Source organism: Manis javanica, chromosome 4 (assembly GCF_040802235.1).
Source record: "Manis javanica isolate MJ-LG chromosome 4, MJ_LKY, whole genome shotgun sequence".
NCBI lineage: Eukaryota > Metazoa > Chordata > Mammalia > Pholidota > Manidae > Manis > Manis javanica.
Window position 1 is genome coordinate 41,420,332 of NC_133159.1, and position 23,079 is coordinate 41,443,410.

The 23,079-nt window shown below is 38.4% G+C and overlaps 2 protein-coding genes across 6 annotated transcripts in view; both read right to left on the reverse strand.

The window, feature by feature from the left end:
- TXNDC12 (thioredoxin domain containing 12) overlaps nucleotides 1–23,079 on the reverse strand; it is a 45,621-nt gene that overhangs the window by 13,497 nt on the left and 9,045 nt on the right. For 3 of the 5 annotated variants that reach the window (XM_037021740.2, XM_037021738.2, XM_037021741.2), the window contains exons 2-6: nucleotides 15,681–15,741; nucleotides 10,017–10,069; nucleotides 9,142–9,215; nucleotides 7,544–7,613; nucleotides 6,745–6,828 (exon numbers count right to left, since the gene is read on the reverse strand). In XM_037021740.2, coding sequence (XP_036877635.1) covers nucleotides 6,745–6,828; nucleotides 7,544–7,613; nucleotides 9,142–9,215; nucleotides 10,017–10,069; nucleotides 15,681–15,741 — 342 coding nt within the window. Of the gene's footprint in view, nucleotides 1–4,047; nucleotides 4,903–6,744; nucleotides 6,829–7,543; nucleotides 7,614–9,141; nucleotides 9,216–10,016; nucleotides 10,070–11,607; nucleotides 12,326–15,680; nucleotides 15,742–23,079 lie in introns of those variants that run through there. The other 2 variants (XM_037021739.2, XM_037021742.2) reach the window with 2 other exon arrangements.
- On the reverse strand, nucleotides 12,462–14,198 carry KTI12 (KTI12 chromatin associated homolog). Its single transcript, XM_037021737.2, has one exon. It carries the CDS (start codon nucleotides 14,127–14,129, stop codon nucleotides 13,029–13,031), a length of 1,101 nt encoding a protein of 366 aa, XP_036877632.2. The 5' UTR covers nucleotides 14,130–14,198; the 3' UTR covers nucleotides 12,462–13,028.

The following is a 23,079-nucleotide window of genomic DNA, read 5'->3' on the forward strand; positions in this document are numbered from 1 at the left end:
AGGAGAATACAAGAAATGTACATACATATTGTCAGTGACAAACAGGAATCCTGAAATAAGAATGCTAAATCAGATACAAAACTGTTTAATCACCTAAAGGCAATAAAACCATAATCTTTGAGATTATCTTCTCTCTGGAAAGAAAACATTTGTATCTTACTAGATTTTATAAGGTGATATGTAACTCTGTAGAGCTGTAGAATGTTTGTACCGTAAGTAATAGTGAATAGATCAAATGAAGTTATATTCTCTTGGAAAGTCAGATAATCCATTAGGCAAGCTTGTTACAATGACATTAAAAGTTTTGATCAATTTTTCTTAACACTGCTTATTTCTTTTAGTGGTGTAAGTGCTGAGAAATGTTCATATAAATAAATGCAGTGGAAATGGAAGGAGTTTTGTTATTCCGATGGCATTAAATGCATTGAACTCCTGAGTTTTATGCCAAAAAAATCACAGTGATCTAACAAAATATTTTAAATGATACATCAGTTGAAATTCAATTACATCCTGTTTTGATTATGTTGTAAGCAAAGAAATAGAAAACACCTCCCTTGCAAAAGAATTTGTTGCCCATTCATTAGAGTTATCACTTTCTCAATTTCTGGGGAGTACACCACAAAGACTTATCAAATACTTATTAACTATGTCTCAGACTTCTTCACTTGCCTTAAGAGAGTATTGCATAACCCAAATTCCTCAGAAAGGGTTATGAAAAAATTTGCCAATACAATGTGCTTTGATAGAATGTATTTATCTTATTATGTACTTTAAGGATATTTTAATTAAATACTTTGTTTTCATTCAATTTATGGGGGAAAGTCTTTTATATTGCCTAATTGGCCATGTCAGTCTTCACTGTAAACCAGCTGCATCAGACCTTCTCTCAGAAAGATTCCATTTTGGAGGGCTGGAATAAGTGTTTTAAAATAAAATGTATTGATGTATAAATTACACACAATAAAATGCTCAGATTTAGTTTAACAGTTCCATGAGTTTTGACAAATGTATATACCCACATAACCATCACAATCCACATTTCCATCACCACAGAAAGTTCCCATCCATGCCTTTGCAGTTGATTCCCTCTCATCCCTACCCCCAATCCCAGGTAACGATTGTTTGGTTTCTCAGGCTATAGATAAATTTCACCTGTTCAAAAACTTCATATAAATGTACTCTTTTTTTGGTCTATCTTTTCACTCAGCATGGTTTTTTGAGATTCATCTATGTTGTGGCATTTTATAAGTGGTTTATTCTTTTTTTATTCTGAGTAGTATCCCTTTGTATGACTATACCATAATTTATTCATTTATTTATTGATAGACATTTAGGTTGTTTCCAGCTTAGGGATATTAGGAATAAGGCTGCTGTGATCATTCTTGTACAAGTTTTTAGGTTTGGTTGTTTGCTTTGGTTTTGGTTTTTGTGGACATCTGTTTCATGTAACCCATATAGTCATATAATCTTGGAATTACTGGGTTACATAGTTAAGTATATATTTATGAAACACTCCCAAACTGTTTTCCAAAGTTGTACCATTTTACATCCCCACCAGCAATATATGAGAGTTCCAGTTGCTCCGCATCCTCTCCAACACTTGGTATCATCAGTCTTTTTAATTTAGCTCAATAAGCAGGTGAGAAAAGTTATTTCAGTTTTAATCTGCATTTCTTTCATGCCTAATAATATCACACATTCTCATGTGCTTACTGGCCATTCATATATCTTTTGTGAAGTATCTGTTCATGTCTTTGCCCAGAGGCAATATTATAACTCCATTTTCAATTCAAATAAACCCATTAACATGAATCTCTATGACAACTTAGTTCCATTTCTAAGATTAATTCCAAATTCTAAGTGGTGAAGACTTGTCATAAGTTTATCACCTGTATGACTTCAAACCTTTTTCTATGCTCTCTTAAAACTCTCCCTCAAGAGAGACATCTTCTTTAATAATTGGGGATTGGGAGAAGCAAATTCTTCTGAACCTGTCTGAATTCAACACCTCCAAATGGTGCAAACTGCCCATTTTTAAGGTCAGATTTTGCTCTTGACAGACTATGCTTAAGATGGAACCATGTATAAAACAAAAAGCCTTTACTCCAGAAAGCTTAGTACTATTTCAGTTTCCCTTTGTTTCACACCCCAGAAGTTTTACATAATAGAGCAACGCACCATATTAAGATTAAGAGTAAGAGATATGCCTTTTTTTCAGTAAAGTGAGGAAAGGTGAATAGTGAAAAGGGAGATGGGAAAGAACTATCTTGACATTTTCTGGGAAATCTTTTTTCTTTAATCATGGTAAGATACATGTAACATAGAATTTACCATTTAAGCCACTTTTGAGTGTTATGACTCTGAGGCATTAGGTAGGTTCATATTGTTGTTATACAACATTCACCACCATCTCCAGAACTTTCTCATCTTTCCCAATGGAAATTCTTTTGGCGACCTAGTCAGCAGCAGCTCCTGGTAACCACCATTCTACTTTGTCTCTATGAATGACTAGTACCTCATTGTGGCTTATTTCACCTAGCATAACATCTTCAAGTCTCATTCATGTTGAAGCATGTCAGAACTTTCTTCCTCTTTAAGGCTAAGTAATATTACATTGCATGTATACACATTTTGTTTATCCATTCATTCATTAGTGGACATTTGAATTGCTTTCACTTCTTGGTTATTGTGAAAAATGCTCCTAAGAACATGGGTGTGCAAATATCTATTCAAGTCCCTGCATTCAAATCTTTTGGGTATATACCCAGATGTGGAACTTGTGGATCATGAGGAACCCTGGGAAATCAATTTTGACAAATCAAGATCTTGTATCAATTCACTGAGGTTTCTGTGCTCATGTGTTTCTTATAGTTTTTATGTACCCCAGATTGAAAACTCCTGTTCAGAGTCAACCTTGGAACATACAGGAGGTAATGCAGTGTATGGTAGAAAAAGTGTGAGTTTCAAGTAAGATAGGGGTCGTTAGAATCCAGTATTTATTTAATCTGAACACTGAGAGCAAGCCACTTCCCTTACATTTCCTTTTCCATAAAATGAGGCTAATAATACCTATCCTGTAGGACCATTGATGGGATATAGAGAGGATGGGTGAGAAGAACCTACCATAGCACTTGACAATTCACTTGAAAGTATGCTGTTTGGGGGCGCTGGTACCCAGGACAGAGGAACAGCCTCTGCCCTTGAGGAGTATGGCCACCCGGTGACAGCCACAGTTGTGTAAATAGGTAACAATAGAAAGTGGTGCAGGGCCTCAAGAGATGTATGGGTTGGTGGGTGGAAGTGGCATCTTATCCTCATGAGAAAGGTCAGAAAAGACTCTCTGGAAAAGGTGGCTTAAAATATGAAGGATGTATAAAAAGTTTTAGGCAGAAGGCAAGCCAAGCAAAACAAATGTGTGTAAGAGCCATGTTGTGAGAGCAATTTGAAGCAATTTAGTGTCAAAACACAAAATGCAAAGCCATGAATGGAACAAATGAGGTTGAAGAAGTAGGCAGCTTCATGAAGGCCATGGTAAAGACCTTGACTCTCCTGAGCCTTGGTTTCATCATATACTTCAGATTCTTCTGTAGAAGGGGGGGGTTATAAAGTATCTTTTCTCACACGGCTGTTAGGACTAAAGACAAAAAAGGGGGGTAACACAAAGCACTTGGAAGAGTGCCTGGCACATACCGAGGCCCAAGTATTTCCTATGACCCTGCCACTTGTATTCTGGGAACATCACTCTGGGGAAAACAAGGAGGGTGGATCAGCAAGAGAGAATATTGAAGGTGAGCAGGCAAGTTAAGAGGCTGTCACAGTAAGTAGTCTAGGAAATAGAAAAGCCTGCACTGTGCTAAAACAGTGATAGTGAGGATGGAGGGAATTCAGCCTTTTAAAAAGTAGGTGAGATGAGCTCTGATGCTCATATTCAATGGAAGGTAATGGAACAGGAAGAGTCCTAAATCAGACCTCAAGGTTAGTTTTCTTATTAAAGTAATCTCATCCTAACCCCTCCATTCTCCAAAAACAAAAAGGCCATCTCAACACTTTTCCTTTAAGTTTTTTATTAAAGTTTAACGCAACAATATTTAAAAAATTTTTTGTTAACCCCAGTACAAAAATACAGTTGACAACCTGACAAAAATGGTTCCATCTAGGGCATGAAGGTTTGACTTTCTCCAACAGTAAGAGGGGAAAGCATGCTTCCAGCTGGGGCTGAGTCCAAGAACACAGCCATTTCTGCACACGCATGCGTGCAAACAGGGCAGCCCAAGCAGAAGAGGAAGAAAGTTGCAGGGATTCAGGAAGAAGTCTAAGATTATTCCCAGGAGAAAAAAAAAAAAGGATGAAACAAGCTGGTCTCTTTGGTGGGGATAAAATTACTGATACACATTTAGGATTTGTTGTTTTAAATGATAAGCTATTTCTGCAGTTTTAACATTGCAGAAAAGATTACTCCTTTACCACCAAGGTGAAAAAGCAAGAGAAAATGGAAAAAGATTCAAATACTTAAGTAAAAGGAGTAAACCTCCAAATGGCTCAAGTGTTGTGTCAAAAGGTATCATTCCTTATATTCAATGACAGACAGACATACAGGTGAGAGGAGGCAGGAAAAGGATATCTGCCTCTCTCTGCTGGACCCACAAATGTTGAGACCAGCTTCTGTTAGCAGAACTCTTCCACAGTGACAGAGCTCCTTCCCGTGTAAGCAGGAGCAAGGTTTCCTGGTTGATTTCATTGTTCTCAATGATTCCTCAATATCGGTCCCCTGCTGCTTTCCTTCCAGAACAGGAACTTTGATGAAAGCAGGGATACATTCATGTTACAACTCATCTTCAAGATGTTTATCTCTGAAGGCATCACCTGTCAGCCTTTCCTGAGCTTCCTTCATCCCCTGAACAACTGTGAAACAAAGGTTTGCAGGGGGGAAAGTATGAAGTAGGTCTTTCATATTTGACAACCAATATAGAATTTTATATTTTAGGAGAAATATGAGCGGAACACAGGCTCTGGACTCAAGATCTGGTTCTAGATTTTAGTCTTGGAAAGTCATTTACCTTTTCTGTTTCCTTATCTATAAAATGATTATTATATACACTTCACATGTATATACTATATGTGTAAAGTATATATAATATATATATATACACACACTTCACCTGTAACACATATATACTTCATACAGATTATAGAAATTAAATAAGAGAATGAATAAAAAGCTTTATAAACTATAAAGTACTACAAAAATGTTAGTGACTACTTTAGCTTACCCTCCAGGATTAGAGTTGAACCCTTGTCCTAAACTGTAGATGTTCACTTGACATTAAGGGCATACAAAACACCTTCCTACTATCCCCCATTCTATCTTTTGGATAGATGTTTCATTTACTTCACTTCTTGTGGGGGCTAAAGGTTACACTACTATGTGAGTGTGTGCATGTGCTAGGAGTAGTGACAGTCTTCACTGAAGGAGGTGGTCAATTCTAGTTTCAATTATACAGGGAAGAAGCCAAATTCTCAGGCCAAAAAAAAGAGAAACCTAAAAGGACCGTAGATAGATGGGAGATGAAACTTTTTGTCAATCTCAGGGCATTCGTCTTGTGGATTTAGAATTCAAGGAGGGCAGCTATCTTGGTACAGGCTCCCTGTACAATGGCAAGCCAGGAGCTAGGTTGAGTCAGAGTGTGTGAACCTCAAAACAAGCCAGGAGCTAGGTTGAGTCAGAGTCTGTGAACCTCAAAACAAAGAAGTCTATAACCTCTTAAGAGCCTAGTAGTATAGTTTATGTTCCTTTTGTTTTGCCTAAAACTTTAGTAAAACCAGGTTTGAATGTTCCAGTTTCATGTCAGCTGAGCCATGGGGGATTCTGGCAAAGGTCTATGTCCATGTTTGCAACCTGTTAAAGGATGGTGGCAGTGTGGAGATGGGAGTGGTAACTTGGATAACATTCTAAAGGGAAGGTGAATTTCAAAGGTTAGGAATTAGGCACCTAAAATCCAGCTGTCCTTCTCCATGTAGAAAATTCCCCTCTAATACCAACCTCCAGGGATCTGCATTTGGGTAAGGAAGATGACATTCTCCTGACCCAGAGGAAGGAGATAACTCCTCCAGATCTCTTTCCTCTCCCTATTCTAGAAGTTAAGAGTATGTGCTATTTGTGCTGATCTTGTTCTTTCTGCCTGGAGCATGCTTTTCATATTCTTCAGCTAGCTATGTCTCATTCTTCAGGAATCAATCCAGTCATTTCCTCTGGCAAGCCTTATGGACTCTCCATGTTGGACTAACCACCTGCCACCTACCAAGTTTATGCAGCTTGAAATGTCTTCCTCATATCTGTCCATAGAAAGAAATTCTCATCCTTACAGGTCCAGCTGAAGTTTACAATTTATGATACCTTTTAGATACCAGTTAACAGTATTCCCTTCCTTTGAAATCTTATAGGAAGAGCAGCATTAGTACAGTGGAAAAAAACTAAGTTCTGGACTGAAGTCCTAGTTCTGCAACTTACTAACTGTGAGACCATGGGCAAGTGACTATCTCTGTGAGCCTCAGTTCTTCAGTATCCTATGGGTCAGTTAGCTCCCAATGGGATTCTAAGTAGCTAGGGAAGGGGCTCAGTCTTTTCTTTCTCCTGTAGATAGTCATGCAGGAAATGCTCAGCTAACATTTGATTTGGCTCTACATATGGTTCATCCTAGTTAAACTTAGCGGCAATCTTTCCTCCACTTTTTCAACATAGCTTACCTTGCTCAGCATTGATGTAGAAATACTTGTAGCTGGGGTTTCCATTCTCGTTGATGATTTCAGGATGTACCTTGCCACTGGGATCTATTGTACACAAAATGGCAAAAGGGGTTGCAGTAATTATGAGAGGTACTTCAAATACCGTATGGTACAGTAAGCCCTATGGGAAATGAGACCAGCCCAGCTTTGTAACCCATTTTCTCACCACTCTACCCTTTGTGCTTTATGTTCCAATTGCAATGAATTCCTTGCAGTTCCCTGAACACAAGCCCCACATACTTTGGCATATGTTCTTCTATCTTCCTAGCATGTTACATTTCTGTTTGATGATGGTGGGATCCTGTATTTTTCTTTGTATCCCCCACAGAATGTAGCAAAATATGCTGAACAAAGATTAGATGGTCATTAAATATCTTTTATAAAATTGGTGGTAGAGAGACATTGTCTAGGTATAGTATTCCACTGCCTCAGCTGAACTATGGGGTCAAGGGTGGGAATTATGGCTTCTCTCTGTTCTTGTAGTGCCTAACACAGTGTTTGACATATGGCTGACACAAAATGATAGCTGAAGGAATGATCAGTACTCTGTCTTTCCTCACAAAAGCTATTAATGGGAAAAGTTTTCCTTTAGACTTGAAGTTCTGGCATTCAGAACTCCCCTACTCTCTCTTGAATCTGGTTTTTGTTTGATTTGGTCTTTAGCCAACCCAGCATAGTTTCATTAGGTCGAGTTAGCACCTTAATTCATTTCTCTCTCCTTTCACATCATGGATCCCCAGATTAAGATCTTTCACCTTACCCAGGAAAAGGATTCGTGGAATATAACCCCCATCAGGGCTGAAATCTTCATCCTTGGGCTCCTCTTCGTCCTATTAAGTGTAAAACCTTAAGTCAGACCATGTCCCTTCTTTCTTCAAAACCTTTTAGTGGCTTCTCCTCTCACTCAGGGTCTTTACAGGGACCTAAGAGGCCCTACATAATCTGCCACTTGGGCGCTTCTCTACTTTGATGTCCTACCCCTTGTTCAATCTCTTACAACCACACTAACTTGCTTGCTGTTGCTGTCATTAAACAACTAGGCACATAGCTCACTCAGGCTTTTGTACTTATTCTTACCCTCTGCCTGGATATAGTTCCACTATTAGTGACATGGCTGACTCCCTTTTCCACTTTAAATCCTTGCTCAGATGTCACCTTCTTTTCTAAACACCTATTAAAAACTGTTAAATTATTCCCTCCACCCTTCATTCTTAGCCATAGTGTTTACTACCTTATTGTCTGTTCTGGAGGGAATTTAGTGTTTCGTGCATTGCTGATTCCCAATACCTACACTACTAACTTGCAATAGTATTTCTTGAGTGCATGAATTAATGAGACTGACATTGTAGCTACAACTGTGGAGTTACAGCCCTTCCAGGAAATACAACCAAACAATTAGCTTTCTAAGAAATTTCCAAATTTGGAGAATGCTCACTCAAGACATTTGTTTCCCATGAGCATTGATTCTAACTTAAAAAGTGATAAGTTCCTATGTATAGGAAGTCAACAGTAATTGTGTGTGTGGCTCCCATTTCAGGAGTTAAATGGGGTCATTTCTTCAAACTGTAATATAATTTTGCCTTGAATGAGGTTCATCAGCATTCAGACTATCCAGTAGCAATATAAGCAAGCCCTTAGCTGCTTCAATGTTAATTGTTAATGTGTTCAGAAGATTTACAGTCCCATGTTTAAGTAAACATTGCCTTTATAGAAACTTAAGGCTAGAAATACCATCATAGAGCAGCTAAGCACCCTTCACTTGAAGAATATAGCATAAAAGCAGCATATTTAGGTCATAGCACCTATTTTTATCACTTATTAGGCTCTATGACCTTGACTAAATCACCTAATTCCATCAGGCCTAAAATACTCTTTCTGTGAAATAGGGATAGTGCCAATCACCTAAAAATCCCTTCTAACTCTAATATCTGATATTCTGACTTGGGATTTCAAGACCTATAGTCTATGTAAAATACATAAAGGACATCTAATGAAGAGGCAGGAAGGTTGTACATACAAGCCCAGCACTAGAGTAGATACTCAACTGAGTGATATTTTGCAGGGAGCTGTGGCCTACCTGAGTGACTATACCTTTATTGTTCAGTTACAAGAAGATGTAAAACATGAAGGGACCTTAAAATTTAGCCATTTTATCCAATCCCTCCTCTCCATTTCTCCCCCCAAGTGGAGGCTGGATGGCTATCACATCTGACACAAGCCTTAGTACTAGAGGTCAACAGAAAATCACACATACACAAAAAGCCAACTCTGCTGTATATGATTTTATACTATTAATGATGCTAATATTAAAATAGTAGACTGAAAATCAGAGCAGAAAGGAGAAACTCAAAGTCTTACCTCAAGATTTACCATAACGAAATTATGGGAAAGTTCTGAGATTTCTGTAGATTCTGCAAATTTGGGCTTTAAAGCTGAGGGATGGGAGGAGATTTGGAATAGAAGAAAACATCATTGTCATATGAAAACTAATTGGCTGAGTTGACTTACATAACTGAACCTTTATTCTTTTACTTTAAAGAACCAGAAATAGGATACCTGAATTCTGGTCCTGTTTCTGCCATTTACTCACATAGCTATGAAACCTTGCGTAACTGACTTCATTTAATGACACTTTTACCTCATTTATAAAATACAGATAATGAAATACAAATGAAAAAATTATTACTATTTGCTTTTCATGGCCACATTTCAATAACTTCTACTGAAGAAGTAATAGACAAAAGAGCAACAATACTCTACCACTTATATATACAGTATTATACTAATTTTATACCCCTCTTCCAACTAGGATTTTATTAAGTACAATATACCAAACAAAAGAAAAAACCTGACAGGGAAGTGGCAGAATGTTATAGCAGAGGAATACATGCTACAAAGTCAGATAACCACTGCTACAATTTGGTTCCCACCTTCTCCAGGAAGACTTCTCTAACCACTTCTCCTGTCTCTTTCTATACATTTCAGCTTCCTCTATTGACAGTCCATATGAAATTGTAGCACTTAATCCCACACTCTACATATATGTATCTTAATTGTGTCACCCTCTAACCCCTTGCAAATACAGTACAAATTTCTTGATGGCAGGGAATCTATATTATATATTTCTTTAATATTCTTTAAAGCCACCAGTGGTACTAAGCCAAAGTCAGTGCTAATATTTTTTAAATATTAATGTTTGAGGACACATCTGAGGTTTGATCATTTGTACTTACCTTTGCAAGCTCCACACCAGGACTTATGGATAATCACCATCAAAGGTAATCCACTTAAAAACAAAACAAAAAAGTTATAATCTAGTATTTCCAATTCTTTAAATCTATCCTAATAACATGATCAAGTTATAAAGACAAAGATGAATGTACAAAGATGTTCATGTAGCATGATTTCAATTGAGAAATTTTTAAGATAGCCTAAATTTTCAATTAATAGATTATTGTAACAAAATTATTGGATAAATTCTGACATTCCTATAAATTATAGAAAATTAGGTTTAAAGCTAGGGAGAAAAGATTATGGAAGAAAACATCAAATTACAGTATTTCTAAATGTTATGGTCATATAACCATCGATATGTTAATAAAATTTTTCATCTGTGTAATGATGTTAAATTAAAAACTAGAATATAAAAGTACTATCTATAGTTTGGCTTCAATTATACAAATATGTACAGATAAAGAGCTTAAAAGGAAATACATCAAAACAATAGCAATTATCTCTGGATAATGACATTAGGGATTTTATTATACTTTTTCTGTATTTACAGTTTTTCTACAATTAAATGCAATCTTTATCATCCAGGGAAAAAAGCTTTTTCCTTTTTAAAATAATGAGCAATATAGTGCACCTGAACCAGTTTTGGGCTGCTGAAGCTCTTAAACTCTTGGAACTCAAACGCCAACCTGTAGGAGGGTCCTATGTAAATAGTTACTGCCCTTCTCCATTACCCAACCCACACCACTATACGCTGTGTATTACAACAGCACTACCACAGTGAACTAATCTATTAGTTACCCATTTCCCTGCCCTAGACTTGGAGCTTCCCAAGGCAAGAACACTTAGTTTTCTATGTCTCCTATATCTGGCACGCAGAATATTAGTGATAGCAAACACTTACAGAGCATTTGTTAAATACCATGCACCAATTCTAAATATAATAAATTAATGAATTTAGTAAGTGTCAAATGAATTACTTAGCTACCTCACCATAGGCCTACTGCAAATCTAGGATGGATTTGTGACTCTAATACTTGTAAAAGTTTATAAATTAAAAGAGCAGGGGAAGCTTAAGTGAGAAGTGGGATCCAGGCAATCATAATAGTAGCCAAAATGTGCTCAACATTTATTTTGACATTGTGTTATGTGCTTCATATGCATCATTTCGTTTAAACCCTCACAATCATCCTAAAGTAGATATTATTAATGGTCTCATAATAGAAATGAGGAAATTGAGACTCCCAAGAAATTAAATATTTGGCCACATAAAATCTGGGAACTGCTACTTACTAGCTAATTCATGAGTCTGACTCCAAAACTTGTTCTTTCTGACCATTATAGTCTACTTCAATTTAAAATGGCAATCTGGGATTTTTAGGTTTAAACCCTACTTAACCAATTATCAAATAACTTAGAATCAGAGGATGAAGGTTGGAAAAGGCCTTACAGGTTGAACAGTCCAAACCTCCATTTCATGCAGGAACCCGCTCTCATATTATCAGAAAAGGGTGGTAGTCCAGATGCCTGATGATCAAGAAATATTATCACCAACAAAGGCAGCCCATCCTTTTAACAGTCCAATAAACTTACAGAGCAGTTTAGAATGTCTTGCTTTTTCCTTCCTCCCCAGCAAACTCCTATTCATCCTTGTAGAGGAAAGTTCAGCAAATTATGGTCTGGAGGCCTAATCCAGCCCACTGCCTGCCTCTGTTGGGCTGTGAGATACAAATGTTTTTTCAACAGTTGTAGAACAAATCTAAAGAATACCTCTTGATATATTAAAAGTGTAATTCATGTTTCAGTGTGCACAGTTTTATCAAAACACATTTACACTCATTTATATAATTATCTGTGCTGCTTCTGTGCTACAATGGAGAAGTTGCAAAGATGCAACAAAGACCCAATGGCCCACAAAGCCTGAAATATTTACTATTTGGCCCTTTGCTGACCCTTGTTCTAGAGTGACAGTTGCACCCCTGAAGCCCTCCTAAAACCACCTTCTTTCAACAGCTAGTCAGTCCTTTTCACCTCTGGACTCCCAAAATATTCTATCATCAGCCTCTACCCACCAGCCACTTTCATCCTGTAATCATTTATTTACTTGTCTGTATTCCTCACCCAAACTATTAATTTCTCAGAGGCAAAGACTATCTAATTCATCTTTAAAAAATTATAAGCACTGTTAAGTGCTTATACCTACCATTTGTTTAATGAAATCAATGAAAGAATGAAAGCTTAAAATGATATACGCCTTCAATACAGGAATGAAGCACAATTACGGAAGTTGTCACAATATAATCACTCCAGGTTAGACTGAAACATCTAGTCTCTCACTAAGCACTATTTCAATTAAAGGCATATCATTGATAACATGTAGCTAAAATGTTACACTAATTACATAAAGAACATTAAATTGCATTAAGTGAAAAGAGATTCCAGCAGACTCCTCTTCTAAAAGATTTTATTAGATGAAATTATCCACTGGTTATATCTTTCACTTCCACTAGAACCAAAGTTTCCCAAGGACAGAAACCAGTGGATTGCCCTGTGCCCCCCAGGATTGATACTAGAAAATCGTAGGCACAGTACTCAAAAAACTGTGGTATGAAAGGGCCAGTGCAGATGCAGATTGTGCTGCATTGTTTTTGTTCCTAATTGTTTTAAAACAATTCACCCATCCAGTCTGCTTCACCACAGTTCAGATAAGGGAAATCAACAAAATGTGATGTAGTAAGCAGAATCCAATTTAAGCAAGCTGTATCCACCTAAGCTCTGTTCTCTGACGAAATTTGCCAAGATCCTCCAAGCTAGTTCTCCATTCTCTTTAGTCTCAATTTATGCTGTAAACTCAAGGCCTGGTATAGAGGCATTCAGGAAAGTGGGGGTCAATCAATCACAAGAGTTCTAGTACCACATCAATATGCTCTGCAGACCTTGATTATTCTTCCCAAAGAAACAGAATGTAGTAGAGGTTAGACAAGGAGCTATGCCTTTCCCGCGACCCCCTCTGGTTAGTGCAGGCTCTGGCTCAGATACTGCAGAAACATGTTGGCCAGCTGAGGCAGGTTCTCATTGTTGGGGTGCATTTTGGTGTAGGAAATAAACTGGCGACGAAGGCGACTCAGTTCTGCCATGGTCCAGGGCCGGGTAAACTGCAAGTGCTCCGTGGTGCCAGGAAGCCTAAGCAAGTCTCCTGGAACAGCGCTCTTCTGCGCTTCCATCAGTCCTGCCAGCACCTGGCTGGTAACCTGATCTAGCTGGTGCAGAAAGCTGCCGGAAGCAAGAGGCTGGGACTGTGTAGACTGATGAGGTGGGGGAGCCCGGTTCTCAAACAGGGCAGTTCGGATCTCTGCCAGGGGCAACGGCTCTTCTAAGCCCACCATGGTGAACAGAGGCCTGTCCCAGCGGTTCCTAGACTCCGGAGCTTCAAAGCGCAGCTTTAAGGCCTCCAAAAGCTCGGGAGGGTAAAAGGCACTGGGCATATGATTTACAGATTTCTCCAATTCCGGAGTCATGAGAGCTGGAAGATTTGGCGCCCTAGCTTCTTCCAGCTCCAGATTCTTAGGTATGTCTACCTGGGCTCTGCCATTTACTTCTGAATCCACTGACTGCGATTCTCGGAGGACACTGGTGCCCGCAGCCAGAAGGCTCCCACTCTCCTCACCCCGCGGCCGCCAATTCACACTGACGTTCCGGCTCCGGTTCTCCTCCCCTTCCGCCACCCGAGGTTCCCTGTTCGGACTCCCGGGCCGTACGCAGTAGACCAGGCAAAGAGGGGTGCGCGCCGCCCGAGCCAGACAGTAAAGCTCGTAGCGGAAGCCCTTGATGTAGTTAAGCGAGTCGAGGATGACCACATCGTGGCGACTCAGGTGCCGCTCCACCGCAGCTCGAAGGGCCCCGCGCAACGCCTTCTCCCGGGCCGAATCGCTGTACACTGTCGGATCCTCTGTGCCCAGAACTGCTGCATCGTCCACCACGTACACCGCACGGCCCTCGACCGCCAGCGCGCAGCGGAGCTCCTCCGCGCGCCGACTCTTACCGCTGTACGGCAGCCCGCAAACTACCACTAGCGGCATCCTCCCAGGGTGCGGCCATGAGCAACCGCGCCGCATCAACTTCCGGGCTGTCGGCGTCTCCGACGCAAACCGGAAACGCGCACTTTGACTTTTAAGGGACCTCTTGTTGCTATGGAAACGGGAGTTTGCCAGTAAACCCAAGTCCCGCTGTCTCAGAAAGAAGATGGAGACCAGAGTGGCGGATGTTATAGAAGTGATCTCCCTGCGGTCAAAGACTATGCCCATCCATTTATAATGGAGTCTGCATTAATATTGCAAACCAATCAACACTGTATTTAGCATATAGAAGACGATGCACAAATGCTAATCACCCTTCATTACGCCCAGTGACTGACTCTCATAACTATTTATTCAATAACCATTTCAATCATTGAACACATCCATGGTTGGGGCTTCAAAGATGAACATAAAACAGTTCCCAAGGGTCTGAATGGGAAGAGTTAGACACCTACAAGCAGAATAACATACACTGTGATGCATAGATGTAGGTCAGGTTGTAAAAGTACGGAAGAGAAAAAGACTGTTCAAAATATTCTGAAATTTTATCTAGAAATAATCTTTTGATTTCGAACTTGAAAAACTAATAGGAAATTTCCTCTCTCGGTAAAGCTGCCAGATAAAATACAGGATGCCTTGTTTGAATTTCAGATAATCAACAAAAAAGTTTTAAAGCAGTTATGTCTCAAATATTGCATGGGGCATATTTAAAATTACTTATTGTTTACCTGAATTTCTTCTTTAACTGGGCATCCTTTATTTAGTAAATCTAGCAACCCTACTCCTACATAAGGTGGGAGACTCAGGGCCACGAAGCTATAGAATCTATTCTAGCAAAAACAGCACTATAGTTTGGTAGATGCAGAAGTGCGTTTCTATGCAATTATGTGTGTGTGTATAAAGTAGTTTCACATATATTGGGGTCTTTGATCTCTCCAGTACAGTATAGGAAAGGACATTCAAGTCGTGGCTCTGCCACCTACTAGCTGTATAAACTATTGACAAGTTATTTAACCATACTGTATCTCAATTTCCTCTCCTATGAAATAACAACAGTTCTTATTTCACAGGCTGAACCAACCTCCTAAATTGTGAGGATTAAATAAATGAAGGCATGAAAAGCACTTAGATCAGTGTGCCTCTCCACCTACTGTGCCTTTTCCTCTTCCTTTATATAAGTTGTCTATGCATAGAAGAAACCTACCTGGAATGTAAGACTATTCAACTTGAAGCTATTAAGCGATATGGTTTTACTGGTTGGGTGCAGGTTCTGAAGCAGAGTGCCTGGGTCCAAATCTTGGCTCTACTACTTACTAGCTGTGTGATCTTGGGCAAGTTACTTAACTGCTCTGTGCCTTACCTTTTTCATCTCTAAAAATGACAATTAACAGGATCCACCTCAAAGGAGTTGTAAGAATTAACAATTCATTCACAAAATTCACTGTCTGGTGCATAGTAAACACTTACTGGACGTTAGTATTATTGTTGCTGTTATCAGGCACCTACTCAGTCCTTAACCTGGAATTAGTGCTAAATTGATGGCTGGAAAGTATTTTGCCACCATAAATAACCTAAAAACATATTTTATACCTGGCAGCTGCTTCTCTCTTCCCATCTTCTAGTGTCCTCCAATGAATGTGATCTCCAAAACCTGTAAGGAAAGAGGCTTATAAATATTCACACATGAACAAAGAGTAAAGACCCCAGAAAGAAGTATGGCATGTTCACAAGATACCCATAACAAAGGCTTTCCTCTGTCAAAAGTGTGGTTCTCCCAGCTCCATCACTTAATAGGTGTTTGGGACCATGGACAGTCCCATACCTCATGCTTCAGTTTTAATACCTATAAAAGAGAACATCGTCTAATTCATAGTTTTTAAGGAAATTAAATAATCACTGTGAAATGCTTTGTAAACTAATACAAGACTATGCAAATAATACTACAGAAATGAATGTCAAGTTTCCACAAGGTAAACATAAAGCAGGTCATAACACATCTTTACTAGTTGGAGACAAAATAGCTTTTAGGGTCAGAGAGACATGGGTGCCTGACTACACTTCTTTTAAATTTGTGAAGTTTATGAATGAACTAAGGTCTCCAAGTCCCAGTTTCTTCATCTGTAAAATCAAGATAATAATACCTACCTCCAAGTTCGGGTGCAAGGGGTAAAATAAGATAATGTATTTAAGGCTAATCTTGTTATTATTTCTACACTTCAGCGAGAGTGATCTTTTTTTTTCTTTCTTTTATTTTGGTATCATTAATTACAATTACATGAGCACCATTATGGTTACTAGACTCCCCCCATTATCAAGTCCCCACCACATACCCCATTACAGTCACTGTCCATAAGCGAAATAAGATGCTATAGAATCACTACTGGTATTCTCTGTGTTGTACTGCCTTCCCTGTGACACCCCCCTCCATTATGTCTGCTAGACGTAATGCCCCTTTTTCACCCTTATCCCTCCCTTCCCTCCCATCCTCCCCAGTCCCTTTCCCTTTAGTAACTATTAGTCCATTCTTGGGTTCTGTGAGTCTGCTGCTGTTCTGTTCCTTCAGTTTTTTCTTTGTTCTTATACTCCACAGATGAGTGAAATCATTTGATGCTTGTCTTTCTCCGCCTGGCTTATTTCACTGAGCATAATACCCTCTAGCTCCATCCACGTTGTTGCAAATGGTAGGATTTGTTTTCTTCTTACGGCTGAATAATATTCCATTGTGTATTTGTACCACATCTTCTTTATCCATTCATCTACTGATGGACACTTAGGTTGCTTCCATTTCTTGGCTATTGTAAATAGTGCTGCAATAAACAAAGGGGGTGCATCTGTCTTTTTCAAACTGGGCTGCTGCATTCTTAGGGTAAATTCCTAGGAGTGGAATTCCTGGGTCAGATGGCATTACTATTTTGAGTTTCTTGAGGAACCTCCACATTGCCTTCCACAATGGTTGAACTAATTTACATTCCCACCAGCAGTGTAGGAGGGTTCCCCTTTCTCCACATCCTCACCAACATTTGTTGTTGTCTGTCTTTGGGATGTTGGCGATCCTAAGTGGTGTGAGGTAATATCTCATTGTGGTTTTAATTTGCATTTCTGTGATAATTAGTGATGTGGAACATCTTTTCATGTGCCTGTTGGCCATGTGAATTTCTTCTTTGGAGAAGTATCTGTTCAGATCTTCTGTTCATTTTTTAATTGGATTATTTGCTTTTTATTTGTTGAGGTGCGTGAGCGCTTTATATTTTTTGGATGTCAACCCCTTATCGGATATGTCATTTATGAATATATTCTTCCATACTGTAGGATGCCTTTTTGTTCTACTGATGGTGTCCTTTGCTGTACAGAAGCTTTTCAGCCTGATATAGTTCATTTTTGCTTTTGTTTTCCTTGACCAGGGAGATATGTTCATGAAGAAGTCGCTCATGTTTATGTCCAAGAGATTTTTGCCTATGTTTCTTTCTAAGAGTTTTATGGTTTCATGACTTACATTCAGATCTTTGATCCATTTCAAATTTACTTTTGTGTATGGGGTTAGACAATGATCCAGTTTCATTCTCTTACATGTAGCTGTCCAGTTTTGCTAACACCAGCTGTTGAAGAGGCTGTCATTTCCCCACTGTATGTCCATGGGTCCTTTATGGTGTATTAATTGACCACATGTTTGGGTTAATGTCTGGATTCTCTATTCTGTTCCACTGGTCTGTGGCTCTGTTCTTGTGCCAGTACCAAATTATCTTGATTACTGTGGCTTTTGTAGTAGAGCTTGAAGTTGGGAAGCGAGATCCCCCCTGCTTTATTCTTCCTTCTCAGGATTGCTTTGGCTATTCGGGGTCTTTTGTGGTTCCATAAGAATTTTAGAACTATTTGCTCCAGTTCGTTGAAGAATGCTGTTGGTATTTTCATAGGGAGTGCATGGAATCTGTAGATTGCTTTAGGCAGGATGGCCATTTTGACAATATTAATTCTTCCTACCCAAGAGCAATGGATGAATTTCCATTTGTTAGTGTCCTCTTCAATTTCTCTTGAGTGTCTTGTAGTTTTCACTTCCTTGGTTAGATTTATTCCTAGGTATTTTATTCTTTTTGATGCAATTGTGTATGGAATTGTTTTCCTGATTTCTCTTTCCGCTAGTTTGTCGTTAGCGTATAGGAAAGCCACAAATTTCTGTGTATTAATTTTGTATCCTGCAATTTTGCTGAATTCAGATATTAGATCTAGTAGTTTTGGAGTGGATTCTTTGAGGTATTTTATGTACAATACCAAGTCATCAGCAAATAGTGACAGTTTGACTTCTTCTTTACCAATATGGATGCCTTGCATTTCTTTGTTTTGTCTGATTGCTGTGGCTAAGACCTCCAGTACTATGTTGAATAAAAGTGGGGAGAGTGAGCATCTCTGTCTTGTTCCTGATCTTAGGTGAAAAGCTTTCAGGTTCTCGCTGTTAAGTATGATGTTGGCTGTGGGTTTGTCATATATGGCCTTCATTATGTTGTGGTACTTGTCCTCTATACCCATTTTGTTGAGAGTTTTTATCATGAATGGATGTTGAATTTTGTCAAATACTTTTTCAGCATCTGTGGTTTTGTCCATCTTTTTGTTGATGTGGTGGATGATGTTGATGAATTTTTGAATGTTGTACCATCCTTGCATCCCTGAGATGAATCCCACTGGATCATGGTGTATGATCCTCTTGATGTATTTTTGAATTCAGTTTGCTAATACTTTGTTGAGTATTTTTGCATCTATGTTCATCAGGGATATTGGTCTGTAATTTTCTTTTTTTGTGGAGTCTTTGCCTGGTTTTGGTATTAGTGTGATGCTGGCTTCTTAGAATGAGTTTGGAAGTATTCCCTCCTCTTCTATTTTTTTTAAAACTTTAAGGAGAATGGGTATTATGTCTTCTCTAAATATCTCATCAAATTCAGTGGTGTTTCCATCTGGCCTGGGAGTTTTGTTCTTGGGTAGTTTTTTGATTACCAATTCAATTTCGCTCCTGGTAATTGGTCTGTTTAGATTTTGTTTCTTCCTTGGTCAGTCTTGGAAGGTTGTATTTTTCTAGAAAGTTGTCCATTTCTTCTAGGTTATCCACCTTGTTAGCATATAGATTTTCATAGTATTCTTTAATAATTCATTGTACTTCTCTGGTGTCCATCATGATTTGTCCTTTCTCATTTCTGATTCTGTTTATGTGCAGATTCTCTTTTTCTCTTAATAAGTCTGGCTAGAGGTTTATCTATTTTGTTTATTTTCTCAAAGAACCAGCTCTTGGTTTCATTGATTTTTTTCTATTGTTTTATTCTTCTCAGTTTCATTTATTTCTTCTCTGATCTTTATTATGTCCCTCCTTCTGCTGACTTGGGCCTCATTTGTTCTTCTTTTTCCAGTTTCAATAATTGTGAATTTAGACTATTCATTTGGGATTGTTCTTCCTTCTTTAAATAGGCCTGTACTGCTATATACTTTCCTCTTAGAACTGCCTTCGCTGCATCCCACAGAACTTGGAGCATTGTGCTGTTGTTGTCATTTGTCTCCATATATTGCTTGATCTCTGTTTTAATTTGGTTATTGATCCATTGATTATTTAGGAGCATGTTGTTAAGCCTCCATGTGTTTTTGAGCCTTTTTGTTTTCTTTGTACAATTTATTTCTAGTTTTATACCAGAGAGATCTTTTAAAATCATGTTTCTGCTAAGTAAAACCTTTCAGAGGCTTTCTAATGCCCTAAAAAGAAAAGTCAAACTCTTGTAGCAGAACTTTACATAGTCTTTCAGATTATGGCACATGCCTGCTTCTTTAGTCTCACTTTTTACCCTTTTGCAGAAAATCCTACATATACAATTTAATTTCCTTACATGCAGCATTTCCCCTCCAGTATTCATAATCACCACTTCTTCTGTCTTTGCTTGTACCTCCAAATCTGTCTTTATGCCTAAAGGCTAGAATTCCCTAAGGGCTCGGACCATATCTCTTACTCCTTCCTGTTTCCCTAACTTTTCACACTACACATGGCGAGAGTAAGTACTCCATTGAATATTTATTGAGTAAATGAATCTTATTGAAGTCATATCACATAAATGACTTAATTTTATACCTGGAAAATGTAAGTGACCATAACAATGTTAGATGTTACTGACCACCTTATATGTGCCTGGCACAATGCAAGTGTTATCTCATTTACATTTTTATCTCTCTTTTCTTAAGCTCTCTATAATTCTGTTTTCTCACCATTAAAATACATGTAATAGCTATATCTCAGAACATTGTTACTGAATAACAAGTAAATACACCATATATATATATATATGTATATATATGTATGTATATACAACTTAGCACAGTGTTTACTAGCATTTTATAAAAATGATCAGTAAACAGCAGCTTTTGCTATTCTTCACAGCTGAGACTTCTGAGGCTCAGAGAGATTATATAACCTGTACCAGGTCACATAGCCAGTAAATGGCCAAACTGGGATTTAAACTTAAATTTTATGACTTTTTGATTGCTATACTATCTTTCAGGTCCTTTCCCAGAGATAAATTCAAGTTTCCATCAGTTTTACCAGAGGGAAATAAATAAGCTCATCCAGATTAGCACATGGAGGCAGTATTCAAACCAACCATCATCACTTTTCATTCCCAACAGCATGGGCTGCTGGCCAAGAGACAATGTGTCAGTTGTCTAGGGCCCAGTCTAATCCCGAAGAGTGAATGATTAAGTGAGAGTGAAATTGGGAGGTTGCCCAGGAGACCTGGAAGGAGCCTAATGTGATCACCGTCATTCTACCTGTCAACCTATACTCAGGCAACTGAATATAGCTGGCAGGGTGCCTAACTAGACAGTCTGGAGGGATGCCAACCTACAAAACAATGAAATCCTAGATAAAACAAACTTTCAAAATGTACTTACTGGGCTCACAGTAAGAAACACAAACACAAACACAAAGTAAGCTAAAAGCAGATGAGGAACAGGGAGCAACAAGCAAAAGGGAAAGCTGACCTGAAAGCAAATGACAGGGCAAAATGAAGATGAAACGTGGTTGAAACTTCATATTCAACGAACTGCCAAAAGAGACTACAGTGATCCCAGGTCAGTAGTACCCCCTGGTTTTCAGATGAATCAAACCTTTTTGAAGAAATGTAGTCCCCTGTTTATGCCTCCAGGAAAGCCAATGATGAGCAACCATTAAAAGTTCACAATCATAGATCCCCAAACACAAAAGAAAACAAATCACAAGTTCAAGTCAGCAGAAGCAACAAATACATTTGGACCCCTAAGGACTTCAGATATTAGAATTATCAGCCACAAGATACAAAAATAACTATGTATGAATGTTTAAAGAAATAAGACATGGGATCACAAAAATGGGCACACAGTAACACACAAAATAAATAGGCTGGTCTGTAAAGGTATCAAATAGAACCTTTAGAAATTTAAAATATAATTGTTGACATACAAAATCAATAGATATCTAGTGATAAAAAGAAATGAGCTATTAAGCCACAAGAAGCCATGAAGAACTTTAAATGTATATTGCTAAGTGAACAATACCAATCTGAAAAGGCTACATAAAGTATGATTCCAACTATATGATGTTCTGGAAAAAGGCAAAACTATGGAGATAGTAAAAAGATCAGGGGTTACCAAGGGTTCATGGAAGAGGGAGGGATGAATAGGTAGAGAACAAAGTTTTTATACTGAAACTATTCTGTATGATTCTGTAATGGCAGATGTAGTTTGTTAGTGGGCTGAATTGTGTCTCCCCACCAAATTTATGTGGAAATCCTAACCCCAGTACCTCAGAATATGAATGTATTTGGGGACAAGATCTTTAAAGTGGTAATTAAGTTAAAATGAAGTGATTAGAGTGGGCCTAATTCAATATGACTGGTGTCTTTATGAAGAGGTGAGGACACAGACAAATATAGAGAGACCACCTCAAGACACAAAGAGAAGATGGCCATCGACAAGAAGAAACCAACCCTGCCAACCACCTGATCTTGAACTTTTAGCCTCCAGAATTTTGAGAAAATAAACTTCTGCTGTTTAACCAAGTCTGTAGTATTTGTCATGGTAACCCTAGCAAACTACTATATGCGTCATTATACATTTTTCAAAGTCCACAGAGTGTACAGGACAAAGAGTGAACCCTAAAGGTCAACTGTAGACTTTAATTAATAATAACATATCAATACTGGCTCACCAACAATAACAATGTACCACACTAATGCAAAATGATAATAATAGGGGAAACAGGGTGGGGGAAGGTGAAGGGATGAGGGCTTACATGGGAACTCTTATTTTCTGCTCACTTTTCTGTAAACCTTAAACTGTTCAAAAAAAAAAACTCAATTCATTTTTTAAAAGTCAACAGATAGATTAAAACAGTAAATTAGAGACAGGTGGAAAAAGATCAGAAGTTATCCAGAATGCAGCACAGCGAGATAAGGAGATAGAAAATGTGAGAAAAAGTCATTTCTTAATAGGGTAGAGTAAGAAAGACTGGTATATATAAAATTGGAGTTTCCAAATGAAAAAGTGAAGAAAAAAGACATATCTGAAGAGATACTATCATTGGGGTGGAGTACTGGGTGACTGGGAAAAAGTGTGGGAGGAAATACGTAGCCTTTAAAGTATTAAACCATGTTAACATATTACCTACTTAAAAATACATTTGCAGCAGACTCACAGAACCCAAGAATGGACTAACAGTTACTAAAGGGAAAGGGACTGGGGAGGATGGGTGGGAAGGGAGGGATAAGGGGGAAAAAAAGGAGGGGGGCATTACTATTAGCAAACATAATGTTGGGGGCGCATGGGGAGGGCTGTATAACACAGAGAAGACAAGTAGTGATTCTATAGCATCTTACTATGCTGATGGACAGTGACTGTAATGGGGTATGTGGGGGGGACTTGGTGATGGGGGAAGTCTAGTAAACATAATGTTCCTCATGTAATTGTAGATTCATTTTTTTAAAAAGAAGAG

What these genes read in the sequence shown, in the direction of transcription:
- KTI12 (XM_037021737.2), bottom strand. Translation starts at nt 14,129, where the DNA reads ATGCGGCGCGGTTGCTCATGGCCGCACCCTGGGAGGATGCCGCTAGTG.